The sequence below is a fragment of the Pseudorasbora parva genome, chromosome 9 (genome assembly GCF_024679245.1).
Source record: "Pseudorasbora parva isolate DD20220531a chromosome 9, ASM2467924v1, whole genome shotgun sequence".
Taxonomy (NCBI): Eukaryota; Metazoa; Chordata; class Actinopteri; order Cypriniformes; family Gobionidae; genus Pseudorasbora; species Pseudorasbora parva.
Genome location: NC_090180.1, coordinates 38,187,469 through 38,203,454, shown reverse-complemented (window position 1 = coordinate 38,203,454; position 15,986 = coordinate 38,187,469). Strand labels below are relative to the sequence as shown.

Below are 15,986 nucleotides of genomic sequence, written 5' to 3'. Positions count from 1 at the left end.
ATCAGTAGGTTTTTATTTAGTAAGACTATATTTAGTTTGTTATTTAGTAGTGTCATAATTCACATTCTTAGAGTATACTGTACACAAATGATTTACTGAGTTGCTGGTGATGGGAAAATCCCTTCTTTTAAACATGTAGAAAGACATGCAAGTTTGCTTGTATTTAGTAGACATTCATTTATTTGTGCTTGGATGTAACCATTGCATTGCTTTAATCATTTAATTCATCAAATAATTTTTTTTAATGATTTACACTTGAAGCTGGTGTCATCACAAACTCCTTTTTTTACAATTCAAGCTATGTTGGAGAATAATACATATAGCCTACTTTTAGGTGAGAGTGTGAATAATGTATATCCATTTTCAAAACAGTTTTGAGAGCATGGACAGACCAAAACCAGCTACTTTAGGGATGAAGCCAGGCAAGACCCAAGTCGCCGCAGTTCCGATACCATCCAAAACCTGGCTTATGGTGGAGGGTTGGGACTCCTCTTGTTTATTCATGTCTGTTTTCAGGCTGTCAATCTCGCTCTGCATTCGGGCAGCCTCCTTCTGGAAGCCCTGCTGTAGAAGAGTCTCCTTCTCCTGCAACACAAACAGCACCTGAATAAAGAATGACTAATCCTAATCTACCATAAACACTTTCAGTAAATGTCAAAAACACAGTCTGTAGAGAGATTTGTAAGCTCAGACAATATATCTAATAAAGTCAAAATGTTACAGAGAACCACCTATTCAATATACTTATATAAACATTTATATGTTCTAAATTACTTCTTACATTTTTCTGTGTAAATGTATTTAAACGCAGTATGTCTTCAGTTTGCTAAAATGCTGCTAAATCAAGCTGCAATATATTGGTAAGCCTATTTCTAAAACATTACATTGAATATTCCTCTTACCAATGCAATCAACTCAGATATATATATTATTCTCATTTGTTAATTATAATATATTTACTTTTTACAAAGTAGGACAAAAGTGTCACAGAGAACTCCAAACCTTGTTTAATTAATAATAAATTGAGCATCTCCACCAAAAATGTCTAAGGTCGCCCGCCCGCCCCCTCTTCTTCCGGCACACATCTCAAACACACAGACATACAAATCCATATTTAACCCTTTTGGCTATGGATTTGTATGTCTGTGTGTTTGAGATGTGTGCCGGAAGAAGAGTTCCACACATAGTTAAGAGCTAGAGGATCGATCCACATGACATCCTTCCTGACCTGAGTCCTGCTACCTTTGTGTTAATTCAATTGCGCTTAAGAAAACACATCATTGGAAGCGTCAAATATCAATTTAAAGAAATATTAACAGAGTAGGGAGCGCAGGGCACAACCTAACGCGGGTTAGTTGTAACACGCATGCTTTAACCCTATTCCACATGCCAGGATGATGAAACTTGTATATTTACTAGTTGCCATATCAACACTATATAGAGAAAAAATAGCACCAAAATAAAAAAGATTCTTTGGAAGATATCACTGAACATTTATTTTACCATAGCAAAAGTGTTTTTTATTTTTACTTAAGTTTATTTCCCTTTCGGGGAACTCGAGCTGCGTCGAAACGCTGGGAGAACGCCTCTGCGTTAATGCGTCGTGAAGCGCCTGTAGAACCATTCCATCGGAAAAAAGATCGATCGTCGGCGTGATGACGTCATCGACCGGAAGCTATAAAACGTCCGTGAAAACAAACAGGAACTAGCTTCTGTGCCTTCAGTAAGCGATCTGTGTGAACCTGTCTGTCTATTTGGTGTTTTTGTCTGTCTATTGAAAGAGTTTTTCCACCCTTTGTTAAATATTCCATATATTTTACAAAAAAGAGAAAATAAAATAGATAGAGAAATGGCGAGCGAAAGCAGTAACTTTAAGAGGTGTGTTCATCCCTGCCCACGCTACATCACGAGTGGGGATACACACTCTCTTTGTGTTGCCTGCTTGGGAGCGCAGCATGCCCAGGCAGCCCTCGAGGGGGCTGCTTGCGAGCACTGTGAGCGTATGCCACTGAGAACGCTGCGCTCCCGCCGGGCACTCTTCGAGGAGGGTGCCTCGGCTCGTGTTCCCCGCGGCTCTGGTCCCGCTGCTGCCGAGGCAGAGCGGAGGCTGCAGTCGTGGGGTTCACAATTGGATGTTGCGGAGGGGTTTGAGACGGGCGCTGCCTTATCTCTGCCCTCACCCGCTCCATCCAGCGGTTCTTCTCGGGGCTTGGAAGCACGCATTGCGGTTTCTTCCCCCCCGAGAGAGCCGCCGGTGCTCCAACTATCCAGCTCCGAGGAGGTGGACGTTGAGAGCATCGCGACTGAAGATTCGCCACTTCAGTCTCCTGCGAGTGATGAGCTCGTTGAGGTTCTAACGGGAGCCGTGGCCAGATTAAACATTGACTGGCCCGTAGAAAGATCTGAGGCAGGAAAGAGACGTTCTAGTAAATTAGACGAAAGATTCCTGCCCGCTCGCGCTTCAGAACCTCAGCGGCGGGGCCTGCCATTCTTCCATGATTTGCACACCGAGGTGGCAACATCATGGAGGAGACCGGCATCATACCGTGTGTTCAGCCCTCAGACTACGGTCTATAGTAACATCATGGGGCTGAAGCACTACGGCTATGGGGCGATGCCAAAGGTAGAAGAGACGCTTGCGAGCCATCTCTCGCCTTCCTCGGCATCGTCCCTAAAGGCCCCGACTTTGCCCACCAGACCATTGAAAACAACGTCGGCACTGGTGGGCAAAGCGTACTCGGCGGCAGGTCAGGCTGCTGCATGCCTTCACACCATGGCAATTATGCAGGCTTATCAGGCTGACCTGCTCAGGGATCTAGATGGACGCGATGAAGTGGGGGGTGACGTCATAAATGAGCTTAGAACAGCAGCTGATATAACTCTCCGGGCCACCAAAGAGACGGCCAGATGTGTTGGCCGCTCGATGGCAGCATTGGTGGCTACGGAGAGACATTTATGGCTCAACCCCACCGAAATCAAAGAGAGGGAGAAGAGCTTTCTGCTCGACGCGCCGCTGTCTCCTGGTGGCCTCTTCGGTGACGCAGTACACACTGTCACCGAGAGGTTCCAGGAGTCAAAGAAACAAGCTGCGGCGCTGAAGCAGTTTCTCCCTCTCCGAGTCCAGGTCCCTGGGGCTGCCGCTGACATCAGGCAGCCCAAGCCGAGTACGAGCTCAGCTCACAGGGCACAACAAAAGCAGAGCGTCGCCGCTCGGGCTCCCCCTCAGCGCGGGGACCAGGGGCGGCGCTCTCAGACGAAGCCTTCGAGGGGCAGGGCTGATCTGCGGACAGTCCTGATCGCCAAGAAGGCTTCGTCGAAGCGTTCCTGACGCCAGAAGCGTCAGGACGCTGAGGGTGGTTCCCCCCGTAGGGAAACGGTGCTTACCCCTGCCTACGGTACCCGTTTCCCTACGGCACCCTCGGGGGGCCGCGCTGCCAACCCTGCCGCAATGCCGGGGCGCAGTCGGTCTCCGCGGGCCACCCGAGGGTGGTCCGCACCCCCTTCGGGGGGTCCCCGAGCAGTCAAGTCAGTTGTTCCCTGCCGGTCCGCCGCTTCAGGGCACTGTGCTTGTTGCTCAAAATACACCAGAGGCCAGCCTCGAGAGGCTGGTTCCCTTAGTAGATTTTCTAGACGAATGGAAACGTCTATCAAATATATCTCAGTGGGTCCTGCAGATAGTAGAAAAGGGGTATGCCATTCAATTCAGAAGTCGGCCACCTCCTTTCTGCGGTGTCCTACCTACAGTGGTGGGCCCGGAGCAGGCTCTGGTAATGGCACAGGAAGTAGAGACACTCCTGCAAAAAGGGGCTATAGAGAGGGTTTCCCCTCCCAGCAGGGAGTCTGGCTTTTACAGCCGTTACTTCATCGTGCCGAAGAAGGATGGGGGCTTACGCCCGATATTAGATCTGCGGCTATTGAATCGCTCGGTGGCCAAGCTCAAATTCAAGATGCTTACACTCAGACAGATTGTAGCGCAGGTCAGATCGGAGGATTGGTTTGTCACCATAGACCTCAAAGATGCGTATTTTCATGTCTCCATCCGTCCACATCACAGGAAGTTCCTGAGGTTTGCCTTCGGGGGAGAGGCATACCAATATCGTGTACTTCCCTTCGGTCTAGCACTGTCACCCCGCACGTTCACCAAGTGTGTGGATGCAGCTCTGGCGCCGCTGCGTCTTCAGGGCATCCGCATACTGAACTACATCGACGACTGGCTGATTCTAGCGAATACAGAGCAGATGGCGGTTCAGCATCGAGATGCTGTTCTCGCCCATATGTCGAAGCTGGGGTTGAGGCTGAACGCCAAGAAGAGTGTGCTTTCTCCGGCTCAGAGAACCACTTTTCTAGGTGTGAACTGGGACTCGATAATTATGCGGGCGCAATTATCGCCAACACGCATAGCGTCGATCCTGGCAGCCGCCAAAGAACAGAAGCTAGGCCGAGCCGTCACTGTGAAACAGTTCCAGAAACTGTTAGGTCTCATGGCAGCAGCGTCCAACGTGATACCTCTTGGCCTACTGTACATGAGGCCACTGCAGTGGTGGCTCAAAACACAAGGGTTCTCCCCGAGGGGAAATCCGCTCCGCACGATCAAAGTCACGCGGCGATGCCTACGTGCTCTGGTCATGTGGAAAAACCCGGGGTTTTTATCTCAGGGTCCCGTGTTGGGGGCTCATGTTCGTCGCGTAACGCTAACGACAGACGCCTCCCTCACGGGCTGGGGGGCGACCATGAGTGGTCGCTCATCCCAGGGTCTATGGCAGGAACATCAGCGGCACTGGCACATAAATCGGCTGGAGATGCTCGCAGTGTTTCTTGCATTGAAACAGTTCCTGCCCGACCTCAGGGGCCACCACGTACTAGTCAGAACAGACAACACGTCCGTGGTGGCCTATATAAATCACCAGGGGGGTCTGAGGTCTCGTCCGTTGGACAAATTGGCACATCGGATCCTCCTGTGGGCCCAAGGGAAATTGCTGTCAATCAAGGCAGTATATATCCCGGGGGCCCTAAACCAGGAAGCAGACAACCTGTCGAGACAGGGGCCGAGGCCCGGGGAATGGAGACTCCACCCAGAGGTGGTGGAGCTCCTATGGAAGGTTTATGGGAAAGCAGAGATAGACCTGTTCGCTTCGGCAGAGAACTCTCACTGCCCGCGGTGGTTTTCTCTGACCCATCCGGCTCCGCTGGGGCTGGATGCCATGGTACAGGAGTGGCCGAGGCTGCCTCTGTACGCCTTCCCCCCGATTGTTCTGCTTCCAGGAGTTCTGGAGAGGGTACGCCGGGACGGGGCCCAGGTACTCCTAGTGGCCCCGAACTGGCCGACCCGAGTATGGTTTTCGGACCTGATATCTCTCCTGGAAGGCTCTCCGATGGAGATTCCGACCAGGAGGGATCTACTCTCTCAGGCGGGCGGGAGATTCCTGCACCCACGCCCGGAGATGTGGAAACTGTGGGCCTGGCCTCTGAGGGGGCTAGGCTCATAGAGGAGGGTCTCTCGGCCGAGGTCGTAGAGACCATCCTACACTCCAGAGCTCCGTCCACGAGGAAGCTGTACGCTTTGAAATGGAGACTTTTCTCAGCTTGGTGCAGAGAACGCCAGTGGGATCCAGTTAACTGCCCGGTTGGTACAGTGCTGGAGTTCCTGCAGGAAAGGTTCTCTGCAGGGTTGACCCCCTCCACACTTAAGGTGTACGTGGCGGCCTTGGGCGCTGTCCACGTCCCTTGCAGTGGAGTGTCTTTGGGAAGACACCCTCTAATTACACGCTTCCTTCGTGGCACATTAAGGTTGAGGCCAGTTATGCACTCGAGGGTCCCGGCATGGGACTTGGCCATTGTTTTGAGGGGCTTGTCCGGACCTCCGTTCGAACCTTTGGAGGAGGTTTCGGATAAGTTCCTCACCCTGAAAACTATCTTCCTTTTGGCCATTTCATCTCTTAAAAGGATAGGAGATATTCAGTCCCTGTCAGTAGGGCCCTCATGTCTAGAGTTCGCGCCTGGGATGGTGAAAGCATTTCTGCATCCCAGGCCGGGTTATGTCCCCAAGGTTCCTACGAGCCCACGGGGCCCCATCACTCTACAAGCCTTCTGTCCTCCTCCATTCTTGACGTCAGACCAGGAAAGATTAAATCTGCTGTGTCCGGTGAGGGCACTGGATACTTATGTCCACAGAGCTGCCCTGTGGAGAAAAACTGAACAATTGTTTGTTTGCTTCGGACCCCCTAAGAAGGGGGCTCCTGTATCCAAGCAGAGGATGAGCAAGTGGGTGGCCGAGGCCATTTCACTTGCTTATGAAGCTGCCGGGCAGCCATCTCCTTTGGCTGTCCGGGCACATTCTACCAGGGGTATGGCTGCTTCTAAAGCACTTTTGTCGGGGGCTTCCCTCCATGATATATGTAACGCGGCCGGATGGTCGTCTCCTTCTACCTTCGTCAGGTTCTACGAGCTAGACCTGGCATCTACAGTAGGGGCACAGGTTCTCTCGTAACCGTGTGCGCTTCGGTTTCACACATACGAGACACTTGGTCCTATGGCGATGTGGGTATAAGCGTTCTCACAGCGTTTCGACGCAGCTCGAGTTCCCCGAAAGGGAACGTCTCAGGTTACGTATGTAACCCTAGTTCCCTGAGGGAACGAGACGCTGCGTCGCTCTGCCATACTCCCGGCGTGTCCGTGATCACTTACTTCAGGCTTTATCAGAAGTTAGTTCCTGTTTGTTTTCACGGACGTTTTATAGCTTCCGGTCGATGACGTCATCACACCGACGATCAATCTTTTTTCCGATGGAATGGTTCTACAGGCGCTTCACGACGCATTAACGCAGAGGCGTTCTCCCAGCGTTTCGACGCAGCGTCTCGTTCCCTCAGGGAACTAGGGTTACATACGTAACCTGAGACGTTTTCCATCTCTGTTTTTTGTGTTTATTTAAAATAAGACAAATCTGATTCTATTTGAATCATATATCTCTGCTCTTCTATCTTGCTCATATTACAATGTACCCCACCTATGGGGCATGTTGTCACATTTCCCTCCCACTCTTTCGGGGTAAATCAAGAAAAAAGTATGCACTGTATTAATGAAACAATACAATGAATGTGTGCAATTAAAGTGGGAAAAAATAAATACTCTAAACCCCAAGTGGATTTACACAAACTGAGACAGTCAAAAAGCGTTAGGTTGTGCCACGCTCTCCCCTAATAATCATGAATATTTTGAATGGGACTTGTGTGGACTCTGAAAAAAGACTGAGTCCTAATATGTTCGCGTACGAGTCAATTCCGAGTCCAAATGCACACGAGTCCATGATGAGACCATTAAAATATAGTCTTGAGTACAAATCAATCTTTTTTTAAATTCTACTTAAAAATGTTCTCCTTTTAACACAACATTGAATATGTGAGAGTTTTTAGAGTGTGTCCTATTCTTACCCTCAGTTTGGCTTCCAGGACTCGTTCATTATCTTTCCTTATTCTCTCTTGCTCTCTCTCCATCTGACGAACGATCTGATTGACATGTTCATCATGGGTTCTCTGCATGTCCCTAAATGCCTGCTCTTGTAACCGGTTCTGTTCCTCTAGGCCTCTTTGCCGCTGCTCCAAGATCTCATTCTTCAATCTCTGCACTGTAGAGAAAGAGAAAGTTGAGTCTGCACACTCTTTCTGACCCAATACACATAGATAATACACAATACACATACACAAGAGTAGTATAGTAATGAAAGTGTGAGCTACTGCAGCTATAAGTGAAACACAAATGTGTTTGTCTTGTGTATCATGATTAATGAGAGCCTTGATTGACAGAAAAGTGTGCAAATGATTTGAGTTGTACCCTCTTTTTCCTGTTCCGCTGCACAGAGAGATTGGTCGGTTTGTAGAATCATATTTCCAACCTCTTCCTTTGCTTTAAAATATGTACTCAACACTTCCTCACACTGTGGAAAAACAATAAATAAATACAAATTCAGAAAAACATTTCTAATCATTCAAAATATCTGTTTCTTAAAACTGGGAGTGTTGTACTGATAACAAATCATTCTTAAAGTTCACCCAAATATATATTAAAATTGTTATAATTTACAGTACTAACCCTCAGAAAGAATGTTGATGCTGTTATTTTTATGCAAAGTTCTTAGTTACCATAGCTGTCAAGCTCCAAAATAAAACAATCATTAAAGTACAATAAAAGTTGGCCAAATTACTTGTGTACCATTTATATATATCTTGCATTACTTCAATAATAGCAGTCATGGGGTTTCAGGTTTGACATGTCTGCGATATTCTTTACTATTTCTAGTTTTATGCTTTAAGGAAAATAAATCAAACAGATTTAGAACAACCTGGGAGCTTTTTCATGTTTTAGTTTCATAACTGTTAGCGGTTATCTTGTTCTCTTTATCAGCATTAAGGGTGTTGTTTATCAGTGCTGTATATGTTGTACTTGTGACCATCCAGAACAATAAAACACAAGCAAAACATGCATGTTTGTCCTGTACCATAATTTGTGACCGTGTTTCTGCTCTGTACTCTTCAGCCAGCTGTGCGAGCATGTCTCTGTACTGTCGGTATCCTCCAGGTTTCAGGTATAATCCGTCAGAAATGCCTTTTTCCAGCTTATCAAACACCTCAAGCCGAACCGCTTCACATTGCATGAGAGATGCTTCATGATTCTGCTGGCACAAGTCTTGATATTCATTATGAATCTTCCCCTAAATTATTGGGGGGAGGGGGGGGGGATTTGTGAGAATGAGAAATGTGTAAAATTGAGGGCTCATTGTAAAAGTTTAAAATGTTTATAATTGTATTTGAAATAAAAGGAATATTGAAATATATTGGAACATTGGAATTTGTGCACATATAATATTCACTTTATTAAATAAATGTAGCACTGCGAATGAAGGAGCTCTATTTATTGTAGGTCTTCAGAGTATACAATATTTAAATCAGCTAAACTTTAAGTATAAAATAAAATAATGCACATATCCCTAACCTACAATGAAAGTTTGATCGCAGAATCTTGGAACATATGGTTTTCACCTCACAACCGGTGTAAAAGAAACGGGCTAGGGTTTGTGTATCTGTTTCCAGAACACATTCACAAACATTCACTCTGATGCTGAAACGTGCTACGTTATTGGGCAAATGGTTTATAACCCCCATATTCTTCATAGCTGTCTTTAGGGCAATCTATGATTTTAACTGTACTGTCAGGTTACTATAACAGGCTTTAATACCGCATTTTAAAACACTCTCCAATATTGCCTAATAGAACAATAACATACATTTTTGTTCCACTCCATACAATCTAAGTCTTCGTAAAAAACGGCATCCTCTGTTGGAGACTGGAACAGACAGTATTTATGTGGTCCTTCCAGGTCAGTGATTATCAATATGTACACCAAGGTACTTGTTAGAGCTAACCTGAGTAATAGGTAAAATGTTGATCACTACAGGCCTGGTATCACCTATGGCTTTTGTGTCAAACGCCATCTCCTCATTCTTGGTCACTATTAGCACCAGATAGTTGTCATCGCACCACTGAACAAATTCCTCAATTTCCTGCTGAACTTCTATCTTTATGCATAAGGCAGAGGATTGCATCAATTGTACCATCAGAATTGTAGGATTGTATCATCAGAAAATGTAATAATATAATTGTCAGTATGGGGTCTATTGCAGTCGTTAGTATACAATGTAAAAGGTGCTGGAGAGCATTATTCATTCTGACTTGTTGAATACAGTTTGTTAAAAGAGAAAGATACCAATTGAGAATAAAAGGGTTAACATTCATATGTTTCAGTTTCTGGATGAGCATATGAGGCTGAAGAGTATTAAAGAGTATTAAAAGCTGAACTAAAATCCACAAACAAAATACGTGCATAGGCCTTGGGGTTCTCGAGGTGTTTACTGAACAGATGTGAAATGCTGTTAATAGCATCATCTGTGCCACGCCTCTGCCTGTAAGCAAACTGAAACGGATCTAAAAACACACCAACATTTTGCTTAAGAAATGACACCACTATCCTCTCAAGACATTTCATGACATTAGAAATCAGTGCTACAGACGGGCCTGAAATTATTATTTAACTTTGGGCATGGTTTTTTAGGTACAGTATAAATACTGCATTCTTCCACAAGGTGGGTATGATGTGTGATTCTACTGATTTTTGAAAGATTGGGAACCATGCAGGTTTCAGCTCATCTGCACATCTTTAACAGGAATACAGATATTCCATTTGGCCCGTTGCTTTTTTTAAATGCAGTCTTACTTTCTGAGGTTCTATCACCAGCCTTATATCCTGCTCTGTGACTGAAATTGTCTCTGAAACATTCTTCCATTCAGAGGAGAAGTTCCGAGATTCAAATCTCAGATAGAAGTCATTCAGTTCATTAGCTTTTTACAAGTCATCTGAAGTACTGATGCGTTTTTTTCACTGGCATAATATTTGTAATTAAAGACTGTAATATTTTATAATAGGTGCATTTGTGCATGCATTTATCATGTTGTGATGGTTCTCTTTTGACTTTTCTGTTCAAAAGCACTTACAGAAGTTTGTAAACTAATATTTAAATACTAATGTAAGTTAACAGAATTTGTTACCAGCATTTGTATTTTTTTAAATAACTTATGGAAAGGTAACAATTATTTTCTATGGTAATCCACATAATGGAGCTTCTCTTGTATTAAACTTGGAACATTTATATAAACGTATGACGTTAGCTAAATATAGCTTAATGCTACCGCTAATATGTAAATTAAATTTTCATTAAAATAGAACTCAAATTTACCATGAGCTCTTTTTGGTAGATCTGGTCATTGTCATTGAAGGACATGGTGATGAAACCTTCAATGGCCTTCTTCTCTGCGACTGTATGGATGTTGGCCAGATCTGCAGGGTCCATAGGAAGCTGAGCTGTGCAGAGCATATCGGTCATGTAGGACTCCAGGGCCTGTTCCACTGCACGGACGTTCTGGATCTTAGCCAGAGACACGACTGCGTTCTCCAGACACGGAACCTTCCCGCTGCGGATCGCCTCTACATAAACCTCAGCAAGATTCCCCAGAGCTGTCAGGAAACACAACTCGATAGCTCAGTCAGTCATTTGTTTTTTTATACACAGTCCTTTGAACATTGGTTCTCAAAAGAGATTCAAAACTTTTATAAATGAAAAGGTTCCTAAGGCAGAACACACCTGCTCCAGTAATTGTACGACCTCCGCTGACAACTTTTGGCTCTGCATTGTCATAAATGTAACGGCAAAAAGTTTTTGCCTGCTCAAGGAACTCTGACTCCAGTTCTTCCTCTTTCAGCTCCTCCATTTTCCTCATGTCTTTTGTACTAGCCGGCCGAGGGAACACAAAGCACTTTCTCACCGCAAAGAAATGGCGCAGACAGCGGCGGGGAAGGTTATACCGCTCAATCTGAGCTGAGTTACCTAAAGAAAGATAATTATTACTAAAATAATTAGGGTTTGGGTCATTATTTCTGCATTTATGACTAGTGTCACTAGCTGCACACTGTAGCTTTAAGACCATTGTAGTCCAAGACCATTAGACCATTTAAGACGATTAGACCAATTTGGTCTAAAATGTTTTAAATAGGACAAACATTGTCTGTGATGGCGGTTTTGCCTGTTAGTTAAACAGTATGTACTGTATGTGTTTAATGTTAAAGGGGGGGTGAAACACTCAGTTTCAGTCAGTGTCATGTCAATCTTGAGTACCTATAGAGTAGCATTTCATCCTGCATATCTCCGAAAAGTCTTTATTTTTTTAATAATTATATAAGAAAGATGCGCTGTTCCGAGTCTTTCCGAAAAAAGCCGAGCGGGTGGGGGCGTGTCGTGTGAGCGGAGCTAAATAATGACGTGTGCAGCAGCGCGCTGTCTGTGTGTTGAGTCGAGCTGCGTCATCCCTAACAGCGGGAAAAAAACTTTATTCAAAATAAAAATATGGCTTTTAATCAGATACAGCCATACATCTATGATCCGGAATCAGACCCAGAGGCTGCAGTTGAACAGGAGCAGCAGCAAAAACGACTAGAGCAGGACGTCTGTATGTGGTAAGTTACAAGTTATAACGTTACACTTACTATATAAAATGCTTAGCGGCTTGTGTTATTTACATATTTATACTTGAATTATATCGTCGTATTTTTGTCTTTGAAGGTGTACATGTGGGAAGTGCAGTTGTGCACGTGTGTTTGTGTGTTTACGCGTGGTTTGTGTAGACGTTAGTAAGCGGACTAACAAAAAACACAGACATTTGAAGCAGTCTCACTCACCCTTCTAACGTTGGGACTGCTCCATCCTTCAGCATTAGGCAATTGGGAAAATTCGGCGTCGAGCTGGGCCTTGTTTATGAAACAGTCGGCACCGAAATGCAGCGAACAGATATAAACATTCGCGCAACTCAGTTGCTGATCCGGAAAAGCAAATTACATCCACTGTTGCCTTAACGCGGGGTTTTTGGCGAATCTGTGCAGGACTGTCTTGGTCTGGCAACCAAAAACCCACTTTTTTGGTGACATTGTTATGTGCTATGTGTAATTGTCACCTGTCCAGCATCCTACAAGCCAGCGTTTTGATGGGCATAGCCTGTTGCTTTCGCTCTCTCCCTCGCTCTCTCTCACGCGCTTCCGGTAGAATTGTCCGTAAGGCCCATACAAGGAAATTCCGCCCCCATTAACGTCAATGGGGACGCATGATCTCAAAAAACTTGCCGAAACTTATGACTAACCGGAAGTAGTATTTTTGACAAAGAAATACTCCCATCAAACGTCCACCTTAACTTTTGAAACTTTGTCTATGTTTAGTATGGGATTCCAAGTCTTTAACAGTGTAAAAAGATCAGTATGCATGAAACAGCATTTCACCCCCCCTTTAACTCTTTTTCTGACCTGATTTGAGTTTCAATGCGCTCTCCAGATACTCGTCTGATGTTATCAGTTTATCATCCTTTTTCAGTTCCAGAGTGAAGTCACGAACGGCCCAGACAAACGATGGGAAAATGTGCATGAAATCTGCAGACTGGTCCTCGTCTCTATTCCCTTCTGCCTTCACACGAATGTTCTCCGTCAGCTCTGTAACGTAGCTACATTCAGCACTGTTCAGGAAAAATTACACTAATGCTCTGAGAGAGTGTTTTTAATCTATTACAGTGGATGTGTGTGTTAATTGTTTGTTTAGTGTGCATGAGAAAAGGATACTGCAGCTTTTCCAGTGCCATGTTGTCAATGACCCCTAAGCTGTTGTACACTAGAGTGCTACTGAGAAGAACAGCCAGACAGAAGATCCACGTGTCATGTTTCTCATCCCCCTGAAACACAAACAGTACTTCAGCTACAGAATAAGTGGCCACTTATTAACCTTAACTAGCAAAAGACCATTCCGTTTAAAAATAATGTGTAAAGTCTAAAATAAATCTGTGCAGTGATTTTTCTCATCTAGTTAATGGAAAGTGAAAGTACAAGATGGTACACTATAGAGATAACGTTGTTATGAATGCTGCATGGTCTTCCTCCTCACCTTGTCCACATCTCCCAGTCCCTCTGTGTCCAGCAGCACCAGAGTGTGTCCTTTTTTATTAGGGTGAGGGACACACCACATCCAGATGCCTTTGGTCTTTGATTCAATAGTGCTGCCGAGAGCAAAGCCTGAGAAAAGCACATTGACAATGAATGAAAACAAATCTAGTCGCCAGTCCAGAACTCAAGAAATATAATGTTTCTGTTCATATTCATGTTGGTTCTGTGTTTCTGAAAAACACACAATTTTAAAGAAAAGCTTTAGATGATATCTGGTTTCTGATGCCATTTCCTGTTTTATGGTTTCCTGCATTTTGGTAACAGAAGCTACAAAGGTTTTCTGAATATATGAAAAAATATTTTCTTTATTTCTTGTTCTTTATAAGAAATAATAATAAACATGATGCCAAAAAACTACTTAAAGGCAGAGTAGAGAATTTGTTCTTCTTTGTAATGTTCTTTTTTATTAAAACCAAGAACAATGTTTTTACACATTTTTAAATTTATACCAAAACAATAACTTAAGGCAGTACCAGTTTAAATAATATATATTATTTGTGAACTAATGTTCAGCTTTTCTTTTTAATAGTTAACTTATTTTCATCAGTCATCAAGCTTGTACTGTAGCATTACTAGTCACAGATGTAATTTCCCCAAGCTGCTTGCTCACTAAAACCCCCACAGTCCTCATATTTTCAGGCCATTTCAAGTTTGATTTTGACGTGACATAAAGCAGTGATATTTAAATGGCTGAGTTGTTTACTTTTTATTTGTCTTCCCATTGTTGTCATCATTCAGGCGATGAAAATGCGCACAAAAACAACAGCGGGATTTATCGCACAAACAGTGGCAGTTATCTTGGACATGCACTAAACATTTAGTGGTGAGGATGCAAAATTATTTAAAATCAACAAAATCAGTTTTTAGTTACAGATGCCATTGTTGAAATACTGCATTGTTGAAATTATTCGGGCAATCTTACATAGTGTGCCTTTAATGCTTTTGTATCACTATGATATCAGCATGGTTATATTTCACTTTAAAAGTGTTTAAATGCCCCATGAAATAAGTACATTTTAATTTAAGGTTTATGAAATGCATTGAATTTGTAAATAATTTTCAGAGCACAAATATTAGCATCATAGACCCTTTATCTTATTGTTTACCTTATATTTGTAATTCATAATTGTTTACATGTAGGCCTATATTAATACAGTGACTCGTTTACACATACATGAACGTGTCCTGGTAGAGCATGTAGGCTACTGCACATGAAAAAGACTTTCTTCAGTTTTTCTCACCGGACTGTTGTCCTGCCAGGCGGTTCATAAGGTAGGACTTCCCCGTACGATAGAGTCCCACCACAGACACCACCACCACCGGCTCTTTTATCCCATCCAGAACGTCTTTGGCCTGTTTCCTCACACAAAGCTTCCCATTTTCATCATTTTCAATGAGACACACCGGAGCGGACATGTACCCGCCGCACGCCATGACTCTGCAAAAGAACCACAAAACATAAAAAGATAAATAAAACCATTGTCGCGATTTCAAACGTACACATAAAATATAATGCATAAAGATTAAATATGAACGATAATAGCCTTACATAAATTGAGATGGAGCGAATTACGAGAGTTTACTACGAGTTTGCAGTTGACAACAGAAAGCGAGTGCGACTAGCCTAAGTTACCATTCTTACTTTCTGAACTGCACAAACCTGCTAGGCTCCTCCCGTCATTCAATTTGTTGTTGTTTTTTAGTCATTCCCAGACACGCTCTCTTATCAACAGACTATTTCTGGCTGCCGAGTGAAAGTGAAAGTGAAAGTGTGCGCTGTGCACCACTTGGGGGCTTTTCCCAGAAATCACCCGATTCCTGCTAAACATAGGTCTGGTGGTCGCTACCATACGTAACCTGACACCAATAGCTTTTTTAAGTAGAATGGTTCCAACAGAATATAGTCTATATTTTGGATGTAAAAATATAGCTAGCAGTGTATGTCTTTAGAAAAATTGCATTTAGTCGTATGAAGTGTTCTATTCCAAGTAAACGGTGTCATGACAAATTCTGTCCGCTATGAAATTGTGTCCGCAAGGACCCCCAGAGCGATTCTATTGGCTGAAAGTAATTTAATAGGTAATCTGTTCAGAGCCTGATTACAATTCTTACACAATCGAGTTTTGGAACTGAGGAATGCGGAAGTAAAGCGTGCACGGAGCATAGGCACGGAGCGACCAATAGTTATAGTACTAATAGTTCCAAACAGCCAATAGTTCCAGCACTGAACCCCATTCATTTCAGTGTCTCAAGCACTCTCGCTAGCAAATTGATGTAATATTTTGAGATTTTATGGCATTATTGACCTCTCAGGAATATTGATAGAAGATGTATTTTATGAAGCACGTTAGAGTTTATGTTTTATTGTTATATAAAAGATCGTTTGGCTAACTGCAGTTAGGTA

The 15,986-nt window shown here is 43.8% G+C and overlaps 2 protein-coding genes across 4 annotated transcripts in view; one reads left to right on the top strand and one right to left on the bottom strand.

Moving 5' to 3' along the window:
• Positions 1 to 15,986, top strand: part of LOC137089055 (guanylate-binding protein 2-like) — an 86,269-nt gene that overhangs the window by 43,310 nt on the left and 26,973 nt on the right. The gene's annotated exons all lie outside the window — the stretch shown is intronic.
• LOC137089054 (guanylate-binding protein 1-like) lies at positions 273 to 15,506 on the bottom strand. 2 transcript variants are annotated; one of them, XM_067452492.1, is made up of 11 exons: positions 15,243 to 15,506; positions 14,824 to 15,020; positions 13,524 to 13,651; positions 13,205 to 13,314; positions 12,896 to 13,089; positions 11,190 to 11,432; positions 10,785 to 11,062; positions 8,492 to 8,704; positions 7,828 to 7,930; positions 7,428 to 7,621; positions 273 to 585 (listed from the first exon to the last, which is right to left on the bottom strand). In XM_067452492.1, the coding sequence occupies exons 2-11, from the start codon at positions 15,014 to 15,016 to the stop codon at positions 364 to 366; spliced, it is 1,878 nt and encodes a 625-aa protein (XP_067308593.1). In that variant the 5' UTR covers positions 15,017 to 15,020; positions 15,243 to 15,506; the 3' UTR covers positions 273 to 363. The 2 variants fall into 2 exon arrangements, with proteins under 2 accessions (XP_067308593.1, XP_067308592.1); XM_067452491.1 differs by having other exon boundaries at positions 15,132 to 15,278.